The sequence below is a fragment of the Xiphophorus hellerii genome, chromosome 15, assembly GCF_003331165.1.
Source record: "Xiphophorus hellerii strain 12219 chromosome 15, Xiphophorus_hellerii-4.1, whole genome shotgun sequence".
NCBI lineage: Eukaryota > Metazoa > Chordata > Actinopteri > Cyprinodontiformes > Poeciliidae > Xiphophorus > Xiphophorus hellerii.
In genome coordinates this window covers 12,909,713-12,923,735 of record NC_045686.1, presented here as the reverse complement: position 1 = coordinate 12,923,735, position 14,023 = coordinate 12,909,713, and the positions used below count along the sequence as shown (strand labels likewise).

Here is a 14,023-nt window from a genome sequence, read left to right as displayed (position 1 = left end):
TGGGTTTCATTTTATTCTATGATTTTTTTTTTTTATTTCCTTTTTTCATCATTGTCTTCTCTAGGTAGAGCTGCCCTGGGCAGACAGCCATACTGCCAGTACTGCTACTACTCATAATAAAAATAATATAATAATTTTAATAATAATAATCATCATCATCATCTGACACGTCATTGATACAAATTATATGGCGCAAATACATACTCTTTACGCCGCAGGCCTGTTCATCACTACTCTAAATTTGATTTACAGTAAGTTTACAGCACCTCTGGGGAAAATACTGTGTTCACGGCCTTCCTCATTTGCTTGGACGATGCTCCAATAAATATTCCCTGTAAATTTACCCATCAGCGCGGAATGCCGCTGCGCATTATCAGTCTCGGCCATCGAGGTGTGTTGCGCTCGTCCCCAAAAAAACGTGGAGGTGAGGGGGGGTGAGTTTGGAATAAATGCGGCGGGTTGATCCACCTGGAACGGGCCGCGATAAGAGCTGCCAGGCAGTGTTAAAACCATCACGTTTCCTCTTCACCTCGCCCGAGCCTTTCCTTTTGCAAACAAGCTTTTCTTTAATGTCCCGGCCCTGTTTTTCCAGCCTGTGTGCGTATCGACGGCACCCAGGGGAGCCGGAGGGCCAAATCGAGCCACGGAGCAGTTTAGGGGAGTAAGGGGACCGGGACACCTGCTTTGGAAAAGCCACTCCAGACACTAAACTTTTGCTGACTTCGTTCCATTTTGTTCGTCCTAAAAAAGAAAGAAAGAAAAAAAAATCCCACTTGCTTGCGACATGGAAAAGAGACTCGCCTTTTCCTTTTTGGCACCTGACAGAGGGGTACATGGAAAATAAGATTTTTCGTTAAGTACTTTAGGATCCTGCTTGTGCAAATGATTTTTTAAAAAAGTGAAAGAAAAGCTGGAAATAAAAAGCAAAGGGATTGATTACTTAAAAGAAACAGTGCAAGAAAAGGAAAACGTTTTGTTCCTGTTTCTTAATAATTTTGACGACCATTTTAATAATAAAAAAAATCAGTAATAATGCTTATATTAGTTTGCTTAATATTTTTTTTAAATCTAGAAATAAAAGTTTCTCAAAATAAATGGTTCTGGCCACACCGAAAAAAAGAGTCCTAGGCAAAATAAACATTTTATTAAAAAAATCATTTCTTGCACATTAAAGTCGGCAAACGCCGCGCAACAGTTAGGCGAAATCACCTGTTGTCGAGGACCAAGGACTCAAACGTTTGTTTTCCGGAGCGCACAAGCCGCATTGTAAATTTGGGCATCGAGTTTAAAAGAATGAAGGAAGACCAAAAAGCAACAGCCGTCATCAAGTCATAAATCTGAAGCGTCATTTTTTTTTTTTCCACCATGGAAAAGATCGAATGTCACCGTCCGCAGGCTTCGGGAGTTACAGGTGCAGAGATGAGGAACATCCAGCAATTCATCAAACAGAAAAAAAGAATAATTTGCATCCAGTCAAGCAATATTTTCAAGTTTACTAATGAAGCACTTTTGATGGTCTTTACTCACTGGGATATTTCGGTTCGCGGCTGTGGATCACATTGACAGTTAAACGTTTCAGGGATATATTTATCACTTAGCCAAGCTGTTTCTTTTTTTCTTTTCTTTTCTTTTTTCCAGAGAGACTCTTAGCTCTTCTCTTATATAGATTTCTCTGGGATAATCGGAATTCCAAAGCAAAAAGTAGGCGAATCCCCTGTGCTGCCCTGCTACTTCATTAATCGGACTGTCGCCTTTTTTTTTTTTTTTTTTGTTGCAACCAAAAGGAAAACTCTGAGGTCTCAGCATGCCAGGCTAACGCGCGTCAGCCAGATTTGCTGTGGAAAAACTTCCTTACATTTGTGAAATGTTGAAAATCTATTAGAAATAAGCTTCAACAGCAGCAAACAAAGAGAGAATTCAAGAATGGGAAGAATATTTTAATTTTGGATTTTGGTGCAAAAGATCTGAACTCAACTGAAAGATAAAACATTTCAATAAAAACAGAATATAAATTTAGGTATTCGTATTTTTTATAACTATTTTGGAAAAATATAAAGTTGTGTTTTGATACTGTATGCCATTTCAATACTAACGTTTATGGTTCGCTTTTTTACTTAAACAAATTTGTTGATATTAATCAGTTTAGGCAATTTTCACTTTTTAGAACCTTTGCAATTAAAAAGATGATTAGACGCCAAAAGACTCTAACTGCTGCGGATAAAATATAAAATTTTCGAGCGTACCGATGCTTACTCGCATTTCTGAAGAAACAGATAAGCAATAAGTTGTATTTCCTTTCTTTTATTCCTCCCACTCCCTCACTTTGGCTGCACGATCAAGTCCCGTTCTTCTGGTCAAGTTCAGCGTGTTGTTCCCCCGGCCCTCGCGGACGCTTCTTATTGGTAGGCTGCGACAGTTACATCACGGCGCTCGTGACGCGCACGTCTTCCTGTTTCCTTCAGCCGTGTCTTAAAGTGAATCTTAGTGGCGGAGGAGCGCTCCAGCAGCATCCAGTCCTCCGCTCTGCATCCAGCGCGCCTCAGAGACGCACACACGCACAGCTTCTCTCACTCTCTCTCTCCCTCTCCCTCTCTCTCCTGTCTTCTTTCAAGGTCTCTCACTCTTTCGACCACAGCTGAGGATAGAAGGAGAGACGGACGCGCAAGAGCCAGTTTTTTCCCCGTTTTCTTTTTATATTTTTGCCTCTTTTAGTTCGCGCCGCTCACTTTATTCCAGCTCTTCCTTTCCTCATATTTTGTTCCAGCTCCTCCGCACAGCAGTCCGCGGCGCTTTTCTCTCTTTCGCCGCCGCAGGAGTTCAGGTTGTCCCCCCTTAATCTTCATCTTGGACCGGGTAAGTAACCTTGTCCTCGGATAAGCTCCCTCACTTTTCTTGTTCAGATATTGAACTCTAAACTAGCATCACTTATTCTGCCAATCACCAGCGAACTGAATAGGTGCGATAATAAGGGCTGCACTTGGTTCTCTCAGCTCGGTGTGTGCTGAGAGTTGCGTGAGTAGCCAGTGTTTTTTGGTGAGGATGATTTGCGAACGTTAGCCCAGCCTTCCTCATCAAAGCAGAGATCGAGTTGATTTGCAACTCTGCGAAGTAAGTTTCAGAAGTGTGATTTATTTATTTATTTATTTAGCACTCCGTGATTCAAACGTGTTTATTTAAGGGGAAAAATTTTGATTTAGACTACTTGACCTGTCTGTTTGTAGATTGATCTCTTTGTCCCTTGGGGTATGTGGTATTCTGTCCCTTTTTTTATGTGTTGAAAGAACTTTGCGCAGACGATTAGAGAGCGTTAAGCGCCTTCTTTTTGGCTTTGCGTTTATTTTCTATCTTCTTTGAGGTTTGTTCTGAAGATGACCAACCAGTTTGGAAACAGTGTGCGCAACTCCTGTGTTTGAACGAGAAAAGACATCCCCATATCTCAGTTTTATCTATACAGAGCCTGTTTTATTGTCACTTCATTTTGACTCAGGCAAACGTTATTTTTTACAAGTATGGTGGTTCGTTTACATATTTTTACCAGAAATGTAACATTTTTAGTGAGGAAAAAGTTTTTAAAATACCTCCCCCAAAATCCTTTGTATTTGCCATCTCTGTATTAGGGAGATGGAAAGGGAGAGGGCAATGTGGGACAGGTGCTTCAACATAAGAAAAAAGACAGGTGCTGGTGACTATTTCAAGCTCTTTGTTAAGTTCCCAAAGCAATCCAGTCAAGTTTTAATCCTATGTGTGTTGCTTCTTCTCCGAGCTGCTGTAAATGGCTTTCAAGACATAAGTCTTGCCAATTTGTCAAATTGTTTCATTTAAAATACTTGCTAATGGAGATATTTTCAGAAATTCTGGTTTTCTATTCTTTTATGGAGGCTTTAAATTTTATTTTTATTTTTTAAGAAAATAAGTATGTCACATTGTCAGAGTACAACAACGCCAACAGCTCTGAGAGGGTGTGTGAAGTATAAATTAGTGGATTAGTTTCATTACATTTAAATTTATCTTGTAAAAGTGTCAAAATGTTGGTTATTTTATAATGTTTGCGTAAATGTCACTGGTGCTTTAGGAAATGTCCTCCGAAAACTATAAAAAAAAATTAACTACATCATATAAAAAATAATAACTGATGTAAATGTAGCTCACTTTCTATAACTTCACAAGTCTTTCACGCTTTTATAAAGATTTTACTCATAATCAGCCTAAATTGTGGAAAAAACCTCGCATGAAATTTGGTGTAGAGAACGAGTTTTTATTTTTATTACGAAAGTAAAAAGAAAAATAAATATAAACGTCTGCTGTTTTAATGCTGTTAAAGACATACGGGGAAAGAAATTACATATTTAATTTTTACATTTCGCTTTTACACTTCCATGCACATTAAATATCCTCCCATAAATTCTTTAAAATTAAGACAAGAAACATCTGACGTGTCTCTGACTAAGACTCTGCAACCGCTGCTTACATAGCATTATTCGCGCAGACCTGTACTGACAAAACGTTTTGCTTTCAGAGGGGCATTAGGGTTTTTGTAAGAGCGCTTTAAGTTGCTCTTTGCCAGAGTTGACCCATGTGACCTATTCATTTGAGCAGAATTAACTGCCCTTGCCAGATGAAAAGACAAACAAAAAACACAGAAGTGAGCTCACGCTGGCACCAAAATCAATAGGTCTATTTTGTGCTTCTTTTTTGTGTCATTCTCCCTATTGAAGATATGATGGCCATATTGATCAGAGTGAACACAGGACTTGTTTTTAAAAACTGCACAATTTATAGGCACAGTTTAAAATAATTTCTTGAAGCTGATGAAGCTCATTTACTCAGCAGAGTCAAGTAGTGTGTCTTTTTTGTGTACAATATGTTTTTCCTCTATCTGTATACCATTAAAAAAATATATCCCAACCCTATTTTCTTATTATTTGAATTTGTGAGCTTCTGCCTCGTATGTGAGCTACACTGCACAATCATGGAAATGAGGACAAGTACTTAAGTAATTATCATAATTTTATGCAGCTTTGTATTCCGTGGGAACTGGTTCAGTGTCGCGCAACGTGTAACAGGGGAGAGGATAAAATGTAGGACTTTGCCCTGGAATGTCGAGCCAAGGCCTAAATCTGACCCCATCATGCTTATCTTAATGTAATCAAGGTTTTTTAAGGTTTGAGCATCTTATTGCTAAAATTTGTGAATGCAGTTGTTCATCTCAACTAGTTTACAGTTTTAGATTGTGTGTGTGTGCTTAATGACAAATTGCTACCTTTACCAAAAAATAAGGCCTTCGGGAGATTTCACTTTAGTGTGTCATGCCATTTATTTTCTTCCCCTGTATAGATACTCAGAGGCTTTGACCCTAGAGGACTGGGTTTGTGGGATATGGCCCAATAGCAGCAGCCCGTGATGCCGGACCATGACAGCGACTCCCTCCTGAACAGACAGACCAAGAGACGACGTGTGGACATTGGTGTCAAGAGGACAGTGGGTAGCACAGCCTCCTCCACAGCAGCATCTACTACCGATAACATCGCCCGCGCCAAAGCAGCCATTTTCAGTGCCATGAACTCTCTGAGCTCCCATTCTCACCACGGATCAGACAACGACTCCATGGAGTGCTCTGTAGTACAGCCACATGGTGGGCCTGGCGTCGTGTCAGCAGGCGACAGTGAGTCCAAATCAAATGTACTCCGAAAGCTACTGAAGAGGGCCAACTCATATGAGGATGCCATGATGCCCTTCCCTGGCACTACCATTATCTCTCAGCTTCTCAAGAATAACATTGCAAAAAATGGAGGTGGACATGAGAGAGGGGAAAGAGGAGATAGAGTCGAATCAGGCTTCCCTGGATCAGGGCTCTCGAATGCTAGCTCTGATGCCCCGCAGGAAGATGCATGCAGTAACTCCTCCCAAGACAGCACCCCTCAGGAGTGCTTGTCACCATTTGGTCGTCCTCCTGGGCTGGCCACCTTTGACATTGAACGTCTCAATGATGAACACCTGCGTGCCAAGCGGGCCCGTGTAGAGAACATTATACGTGGTATGAGCCACTCGCCAAGCGTGGTGGTGCCTGCTGCTTCCCGTCATGAGCGTGACCATGAGATGGATGGAGAGCGGGATCTAGAACTGGATTGTCCACCTCGTCAGTCCCAACAGCAAGCCCCAAGCAGTCCACGGGGAGGTGAAGTGTGCAGTAGCAGCCGAGAGAATAAGCGCAAACAGCGACTGCCACAGCAGCAGCAGCAAAGCTTCACCCAGCTGGTGTGTCAGAGAAAGGAACAGAAGCAGGAGGAGCGGCGGCAGCTCAAGCTGCAGCTAGAGGACATGCAAAAGCAACTACGGCAGCTCCAGGAGAAGTTCTTTCAGATCTATGACTCCACCGATGACTCAGAGCACACTGACCTTCACAATGACATAGGAAACTTGTCCGAGGACAGCCCAGGCAGGTCCGACACCGGTGGAGATGACCGGGGTGGAGATGACTTGCGCTCTGACAATGAGATGGCTGATTTGGATCCAGGCCATTTCCTTGACAGGGCGCGGGCTCTGCTTCAGGAACAGGCCTTGTTGGCCGACACTGAGAAGCCAAGAAGAGATGGCCTGAGCCGAAACAAAGGACAGGGAGGTCCGGGTTCCTCCATGCATGCTGAAGGTAAACAGCTAGCAGAAACACTGAAGCAAGAGCTCAACTCAGCCATGACCCAGGTGGTGGACACAGTGGTAAAGGTGTTTGCTAAACCTCCTCGCCCTACTCCTCAGCAGGCCTTTCCACCTCTATCTATACCACCTGAAAGATTTCCTGCTGCTGTCAATGGAGACAACCCAAATTTCCACACCACCAACCAGAGGCTGCAATGTTTTGGTGATGTCATCATTCCTAATCCACTGGATTCCTTTGCTAGCATGCCTGGCATACCAGGTCCTACCAATGACCAAACTGAGGCACTGCCTTTAGTAGTACGTAAGACACCCAGCGAGCATCACCACCAGTCTTCAGCAGTGGGTGCACATGGTGGTAGCCACCATCCAGCTCTCCATCCATCATCTCTCTCTGCCTCCATGGGCTTCAGCCCTCCCTCCTTTCGACATCCCTTTCCACTGCCACTCATGGGTTACCCCTTCCAGACTCCCATTGGCCCACCCACAGTTTACCCAGGCAAGGACCGTACTTCACCAGACTCCATGGACCTGCCCAGAGAGACCACCAGTTTGAGAACAAAGATGGCATCAGGTCACCACCTGGGGCACCACCATCGCTCTTGTTCACCAGCACACCCTGGCAGCACAGCCGAAAGCCTGTCCTTATCCCTAATCAAGTCAGAGTGCAGTGATCTCCAGGATATGGCTGACATCTCACCTTACTCAGGCAGCAATGTATCCTTTTAAAAAAAAATCAAGGTGGGCTGTAGATTTTTAGAATTGTGAAAGCCAAAGATAAACGTATCTTGTTACACACTGCATTTTTCATTTTGAACTAATTTTTACCTATGTAAGAGAGGAAAATTTGCTCTCAGGTGATAGCAGCCCTTACGGACCTACAAGAAACCATGTCTGATACACCAAGAGTTAAAAATCAAATCCTTTTGATTCTGTTTGAAACTAGCCTAAGAAACTGAGAAATTGTTGATGAATCACTTTTCCCTCCCACTACTGTTCTCTTCTCCATTGTTGTATTTATTTTTATACCCGTACCTCTTCTCGCAGCAAAAACAGCATTTTCTTCCATCTTCAATCCTAAGTGCTTTAAAAGCTTTCTTTTGGTATGTAACTTTATTGCAAGAAGATGTGATTACCACATTTTCTTTTTATTAAAAAATTACATTAAAAGAGGGAGACAACATCCTGAAACTTGGGACCCGAGGATGTTGTATAGCATAGCGTATAGTTTAACCCTAGTTTGCCCTGATGCTGCCCTGTGGATAAAGAGGCTTTCCCCCTGTGGGAGGCTCAAATTGAATCCCCTGTAGACACAGGGCTAATCGCTTAAACAGTAATGTTCAGTCCCTTCTCTGTTACCCTTATATCTCCTTAGTGCCTTAGCATTCAACACCCCCTAACCCTTATGAAAGTTTGATTTGTCTCACACCGGCTGCCCAAAAAGAGTTTTGTCTTCCAGTCATTAACATTTATAGTAGGCTTAAGAAATTAATCCTACAGCTTCTTCCTTGTTGGATTTATATTAGTTAAGTGAACATCTCGTTTTTCTCTTTATGTGCACCTGAATGTTTAGTCTTTTTTGTGTGTGTATGGTATGCGGGCGTGCAGGGGTGTGTGTGTATGTGTGTCACAAAAGGTTTGCCTGAGGACTTGGGGTAAAGATGTATATTTATGATTGCTTGTGTTTTCTCTTGTGTTCCTCTTATCATCCATCGTTGTTGTAAAAGCCCACAATCATTGTCGTTTCTTTTCTCTTTTTTTTCATTTCATAAAGATCTGTCAACAGCCCGGGGGGCCCTTCGGCTGTTGCTTGGCAGCCAAATACTTCTTTTTTTGTTTTCACTCCCTGCAAATTCCCCCCTCCCACCTCTCCGTCTTTTCTTTGAAGCGGACGTTAACAGGTGTTTGCAGCGAGCTGTTTATCTTTCATTACCTCGCCTTGTCTTGTCTTCTGACCCAAGGGTGAACGCTTTCCAGAGATCCATAATCCTTTGCTTCTACTGGCTCCCGATGGAGGGATGAAAAGGAAAAAAGGGAGAGAGACATGCATTGACTAAGAGAAAGTAGAAAATAATCAAACAATAAGCGCATATGCCAGATGCTGTGGCTTTCATGGTAGCATTTATAAATTCAGGGCAGTAACAGATGTATTACCCTAAATGAAAGGGACAGGGGGAACATGTCCACATTTTCTCAGGTTTTGTTTTTGATTCGCCTAATGAATATTTCACTGAAAAGTTTGGCTTTTTTAGTGAGACAAAAAATGACAGCTTGTCAGACATTTAGCGAGGTCCGTTCAAGTTCACCAGCATTTTGGAGCAGATGGTCGCTATCACTTATCACATTTGTTCTGAGTTCGACTCCAAATGTTCTTGTCCTTACACCTGGAATTAGGAAGTGTGGCAGCTATTTCCCCCCCCCTCATGACTTTGGGCTTTAGGGAAGTGATGTGAGAATGATGATATCTTGTCAGATGTGGCAGGCGAACAGTGGGCCAGCTGGTGTGAGCTTACCATCATGACAAAATAATGGCCTCGCACACCACCCTGAAGTCCAATCACAATTACATTTGCAAGCTGTGAGTGAATTGGGAATGAAAATGTCTAATCAGGAAGTATGAGGCTTTTTAATTGGTAGCTGAAGGGAGATGATATTGAGCTGAAGGCTGAGGAAGTTAAATTTCAATGCCCGATAAAGGGAAGTGTGTAATTATAATTGAAAAAGTATACACAAATTAGTCTGATTATAAGCACACCTATGCTTTAAGAACAAGTTCTCTTTCTCTTTCTTTCTTCTTCTGTCTGAGAATTCATTGTATCCTCCCTGGTCGGAGCAGATGGTGTGGTGTGGAAAGTGAAGTGCTGCTCTTTTGGCCGGGTCTGACTGAGTAACCCCAGCCTGCCAGGGTTTCCCCCATAAGACCCTCGCTACTTTCTGTCCCCCACTCCCTTGAATCAGACAAAGTAGACAGGGTCTTTAAGGAGCCAGAGCCCAGCGTGGTTCAGGATTTGCTGGCTCTGCTCTGTAGCCCAAAGGCCAAGGGCAATCCAATCTAGCAGCTGATGCCTTCTTCCCACTCTACAGCTACAGCTACATCTGGACACTTGACTGACTTTAACGGTGACAGCCCACTCTGTACATCAGAAAGCCACTCAAGTGTAAACGTAAAAACTTTGTGTTGCTCATTCTGTGTCGTTTTAAGTCACCCCCCACCTTGATTTGACTTATTAAACCAGTTTGAGGTTTGAACACACACCCAGCCCCACCCCCATTCCCTTTTCATAGTCTTATGTTCCAGACTGAAATTATCAGATGTATTATACGGCCGTTAATTCACCATGGAAATGGCTTGGGCCGTTCAGTGGCGCAGATGTGTTCCACTCTTCCCATCGTTGGCCGAGTCCAAAGCCTCAGTGCCTCTCTTCTTCTCCTCCTTCTTTTCTTTTGCTCCTCCAAGGGTTTGGCAGCAACTGAGAGGCTTGGGGGCCAGGGGTGGAGCAGAGGGAGGAGGAGGGAGAATGTAATTGAAGGCTGGAACCATGCTATCCCTCAAGGTGCCCCCAACAGCCTATCTCCATCCTTTACGCTGTTCAATCCAGGGGATCCATTAGGAAGACAAGGCCTCTATTTGAATACGTGAATGCGAGAAGGTTTTTCATACTGCCTGGAACAGTGTTTGGGATCTCTTAGACCTTATTTCGTAGCTGATGTGGCCAGCAGCAGACAGTCATGTTCAGGCTTGGCATGTGTTATCGCCAAGCCATTAGGCCTTCTTGCCCGCCACTGGCGTTAACTGCTGTCTTTGTCTGTGATATGCAAATGTCTCCTTTTTTCTTCCTCCTTTTTTTGGGAGGAGTTTGACGCAGGGTGTAGGCAAAGGCGCTTGGTTGCTTTGACAGTGAAATGAGCCTCCTTATGTAAAAGCACAGGCTGTACTGCTTTATTTACCGTGACGCTCTCACACCTGATACAGACGATGCTAATTCCAAGCAAATGGTTTTGCTTCAGTGCACTGTCTTCAGCTCACCCCTTCCAGCAGCTCTGCATTCACGGTCATGAGAAAATTTGGTTACCCTTCATCCAAATGTACATTTCAAACTTACACTGAGTCATTAGCAGATATAAACAGTATTTGTAATATTCCTATGTTTGCTTGATATACCAGAGGTTCTTGGCCTCCAAACAGTTGTTAATATCCTTAACAGCAGCTGTTTTCAGATCCAGGAGGGCCTCTCCCCTAATCATCTGAAGAAGGCCAAACTCATGTTTTTCTACACCCGCTACCCAAGCTCTAACATGCTGAAGATGTTTTTCTCTGACGTCAAGGTGAGTCTGAGATAGCTTTTAACCTTTTCTTTTTGTTCTAACTGCTTCTGTGGTCTTATACCTATTTGTTTTATTTAGCTTTGGGGTAGTTCATAAAAGGTGCCTTTCGATATCGTATAACCTTATTGCAGTGATAGACGTACACAATGTTGTTTGCACATTTAAAGTCTCAATATTTTGCTCATTCACCTTTGCAAAATATCTCAATGTCAGTTACATTTGATCTGAACCAGTTCTTGTTTAGATTAAGGTCTGAACTCTGACTGGGCCATTCTAACATAATTATTATTTGATCTAAGCCTTTCCATGGTAGTTCAAGTTTTGTTTAGAATCTCAGAGGTTTTATTCCTGGATTACTGGTTATCTATTTGCCTATCTGACAGCTTCCCTGTCCCTACTAAAAAAAACATTCCCACATCATGATGCCGCCACAACCATGTTTCACTGTGTTGATGAGGTTTTTAGAGTGTTGTGTTAGTTGACCACACAAATCAAATTTTTACTCTCATCTGACCAGAGCAACTTCTTCCTCATGTTTGCATGACTTCTTCCTACATTGCTTTTTGCCTGACTTCTCAGCATTCACAACATACAGTTCTCTCATCTTTGTTCACCTCTTAGGTTTGGGATTCCGGTTATGCCACACTGTTTCCATTGAGATGAAGTGAACAGTCCCCTGATCTCACACATCTCAACATGTGTGAGATGTAATTTTTGAATCCACTTAGTTGCACTGGATTTTTTTAGGTGGTATCAAAGTAAAGAGGAATACAACAATTTATAGTTAAGTGCTATTTTGTTGGTTTATCACATAAAATCTAAATAAAAAGCATAGAGGTGTGTGACAGTGATGTGAAAAAAGGATGAAAAATATTAAGGGATATGAAAACATTTGCAACACACTGCGTAAATGGAAGTACATGTTCACATATACTGTAGCTGTTGCTTCATCTTTGCTCAACTTCTTCCTTATATTATTTTTTGCACCTGAGTCAAAAAAGGGAAGTTGATTGGAAATTGTGATGTTCCAGTCTCAGTTACAACAAACAATGTATACTTGTCTGTCTTGAAAAAGGTGGATTTTCACTCGCTACCTTATGTGTTCATGCAAAAGATGATAAATGAGGAAGTTGAATAGGTCTTCACAACGGAAAAGGAGAGCTACTGAGTTCTCCAGAGGTGACGTGAAGGATGAGTAATGGAGGGACAGAGAGGAGCCTCGAGGACAGAGCTGGAGATGGTGGCTCTCAGAGCAGGTGTATGGAGGATGGTTTGATAAAAATGGGGGGTGTAGAGCAAAGAGCTGGTTTAGAGACATGGCAAGGATGCACATTAGCCCCGCTGGGAGTCTAGTGACAGAAAATTTGGAAAACAAAGCACAATATGTAAGCTGCACAGAAAAACAAGAAAAACTACACAATAGTTCTTGTATCATGTGTGGTGAGTTTGTGGTGTTGATGGTGTGTGTGCGTGTTTGCGGAGTGGGGTGCGCGTGCGGGGGTGTGGGCATGTGTGTGTGCTCCTGGACCATGATCGGGGTAAATACTGTGACAGATCCAGGCCATCTTATTCAAATCAGAAGATAAAGGCTTCCTTTCCTACCAGCTGCCCCCTCATGTATGCCATCACCAAGAACCATGACTCTGAGCTCGCATCATTCTTTACAGAGGATTTTATTGGACAGCTTTGAAAATAAGAGGCAACAAAAAAGTTGCTTTTATTGAAAGCAACTTTCAGTGCTGATGCCCCCTCTTTTAATTATCAACATAATACCATCAAACTAATACTTGAAATTTATGGAATAAGAAGTAAGATTACATTTCAGCTTTGCCTAACTCATTAGGCGTTCCCATGAAGGTGGCCTCGTCATGAATAGAAATCTAAATAAGGTCAAGATATTTAAGGGATTAAGTGCCACATAGTTTGTTTTTGTTCTCTGTAAATGACAATAGACTCTGGTTTTAAATTAGTGTATGGGAATGGGACTATCTAATTAAATTCAGCCAGCACAGCCTCTCAGCAAGCTGTTATTTGAAGCTTGTCTTCAAAAAACAGTCTTTTAAGGTTAATCGGGTCTTGTCTAATCAGATCTGGACCTGGGAGGCCAGGAAGCTGATGTTCATCTCGAATAAGCTCATTTTAAGACACTATTTTTTCCCTCTAAGTGTTTCTTAAATGTTTTGACAGATTTTACTTAATACCCTTGTTGGTGTCATGAATGACAGTTTTTATAATCCAAGTGGATTTATAAGATATCTTTATTTAGATAGACAGGGTTTTAGAGTAAGGGCAAATAGATCAAAGATCAGTTCAAAATAATTTAGTTAGTTTAATAAATCATCTTATATTGCTTTGTTGGCATGTTTTTAGAAAACATATTTATGTTGTTTTTTTTGTTGTTTTTTTTATGCCAAACAATGTTTGTTTTGTCAGGACTTTATGACGTGGCAGAGTAAAAATTTGTTTCAGGTTCTCTGATAAAGGAGCAGTTTGGAAATTTAATAGAAAATGAAGGATTTGTAAGAATGTCTCCTTTGATCCATCAAGGCATCACTGATTTTTATTAAACTAAAAAACGAGACAAAAGTACAAAGTGTTGATTAACACATTTAAAAATGGTGGGAATTGGGGTAAAAAATATCCCTTTTCAGAGTTCAATCTGCTGATCACCAATTAGATTTTATCAATGGGATATCAATCGATTTATTGGTGCATAGCTACTTGATAAAGAAAGAAAACAAAAATCAAAATGAGATTTTTCAGTGTTCGATCTGCTGCTCACGGAATCTATCATTGGCCGTTTCGTTAGTAGCATCTCTACTCAGCTTCTGTGTTTACGTTTATGTGCCATGGTGCAGGGAACGTCAGGAAGGGTTTTGCATTTTCTGTATGTCATTCCTTCCCTTTTCTTTTTTTTTCGCTGATGTTGTGGCATGGTATGTGCACCTCGGCGGGTCCGAGGCCTGGAAAGAAAAGCCAGTGGCTGGATTTTGAGTCACAGCAGCAGAAGCAGTAACAAAAGCCCGCTTTCCAGGGCTGCGTTTTG

General features: G+C 42.0%; 1 protein-coding gene across 1 annotated transcript in view; it reads left to right on the top strand.

Annotated features, from left to right (window-relative positions):
• Positions 1–1,517: 1,517 nt before the first annotated feature.
• Positions 1,518–14,023, top strand: part of LOC116734316 (prospero homeobox protein 1) — a 34,714-nt gene continuing 22,208 nt past the window's right edge. Inside the window, exons 1-3 of the mRNA XM_032585636.1 lie at positions 1,518–2,853; positions 5,335–7,368; positions 10,870–10,977. Coding sequence (XP_032441527.1) covers positions 5,401–7,368; positions 10,870–10,977 — 2,076 coding nt within the window. The 5' untranslated portion in view covers positions 1,518–2,853; positions 5,335–5,400. The remainder of the gene's footprint in view (positions 2,854–5,334; positions 7,369–10,869; positions 10,978–14,023) is intronic.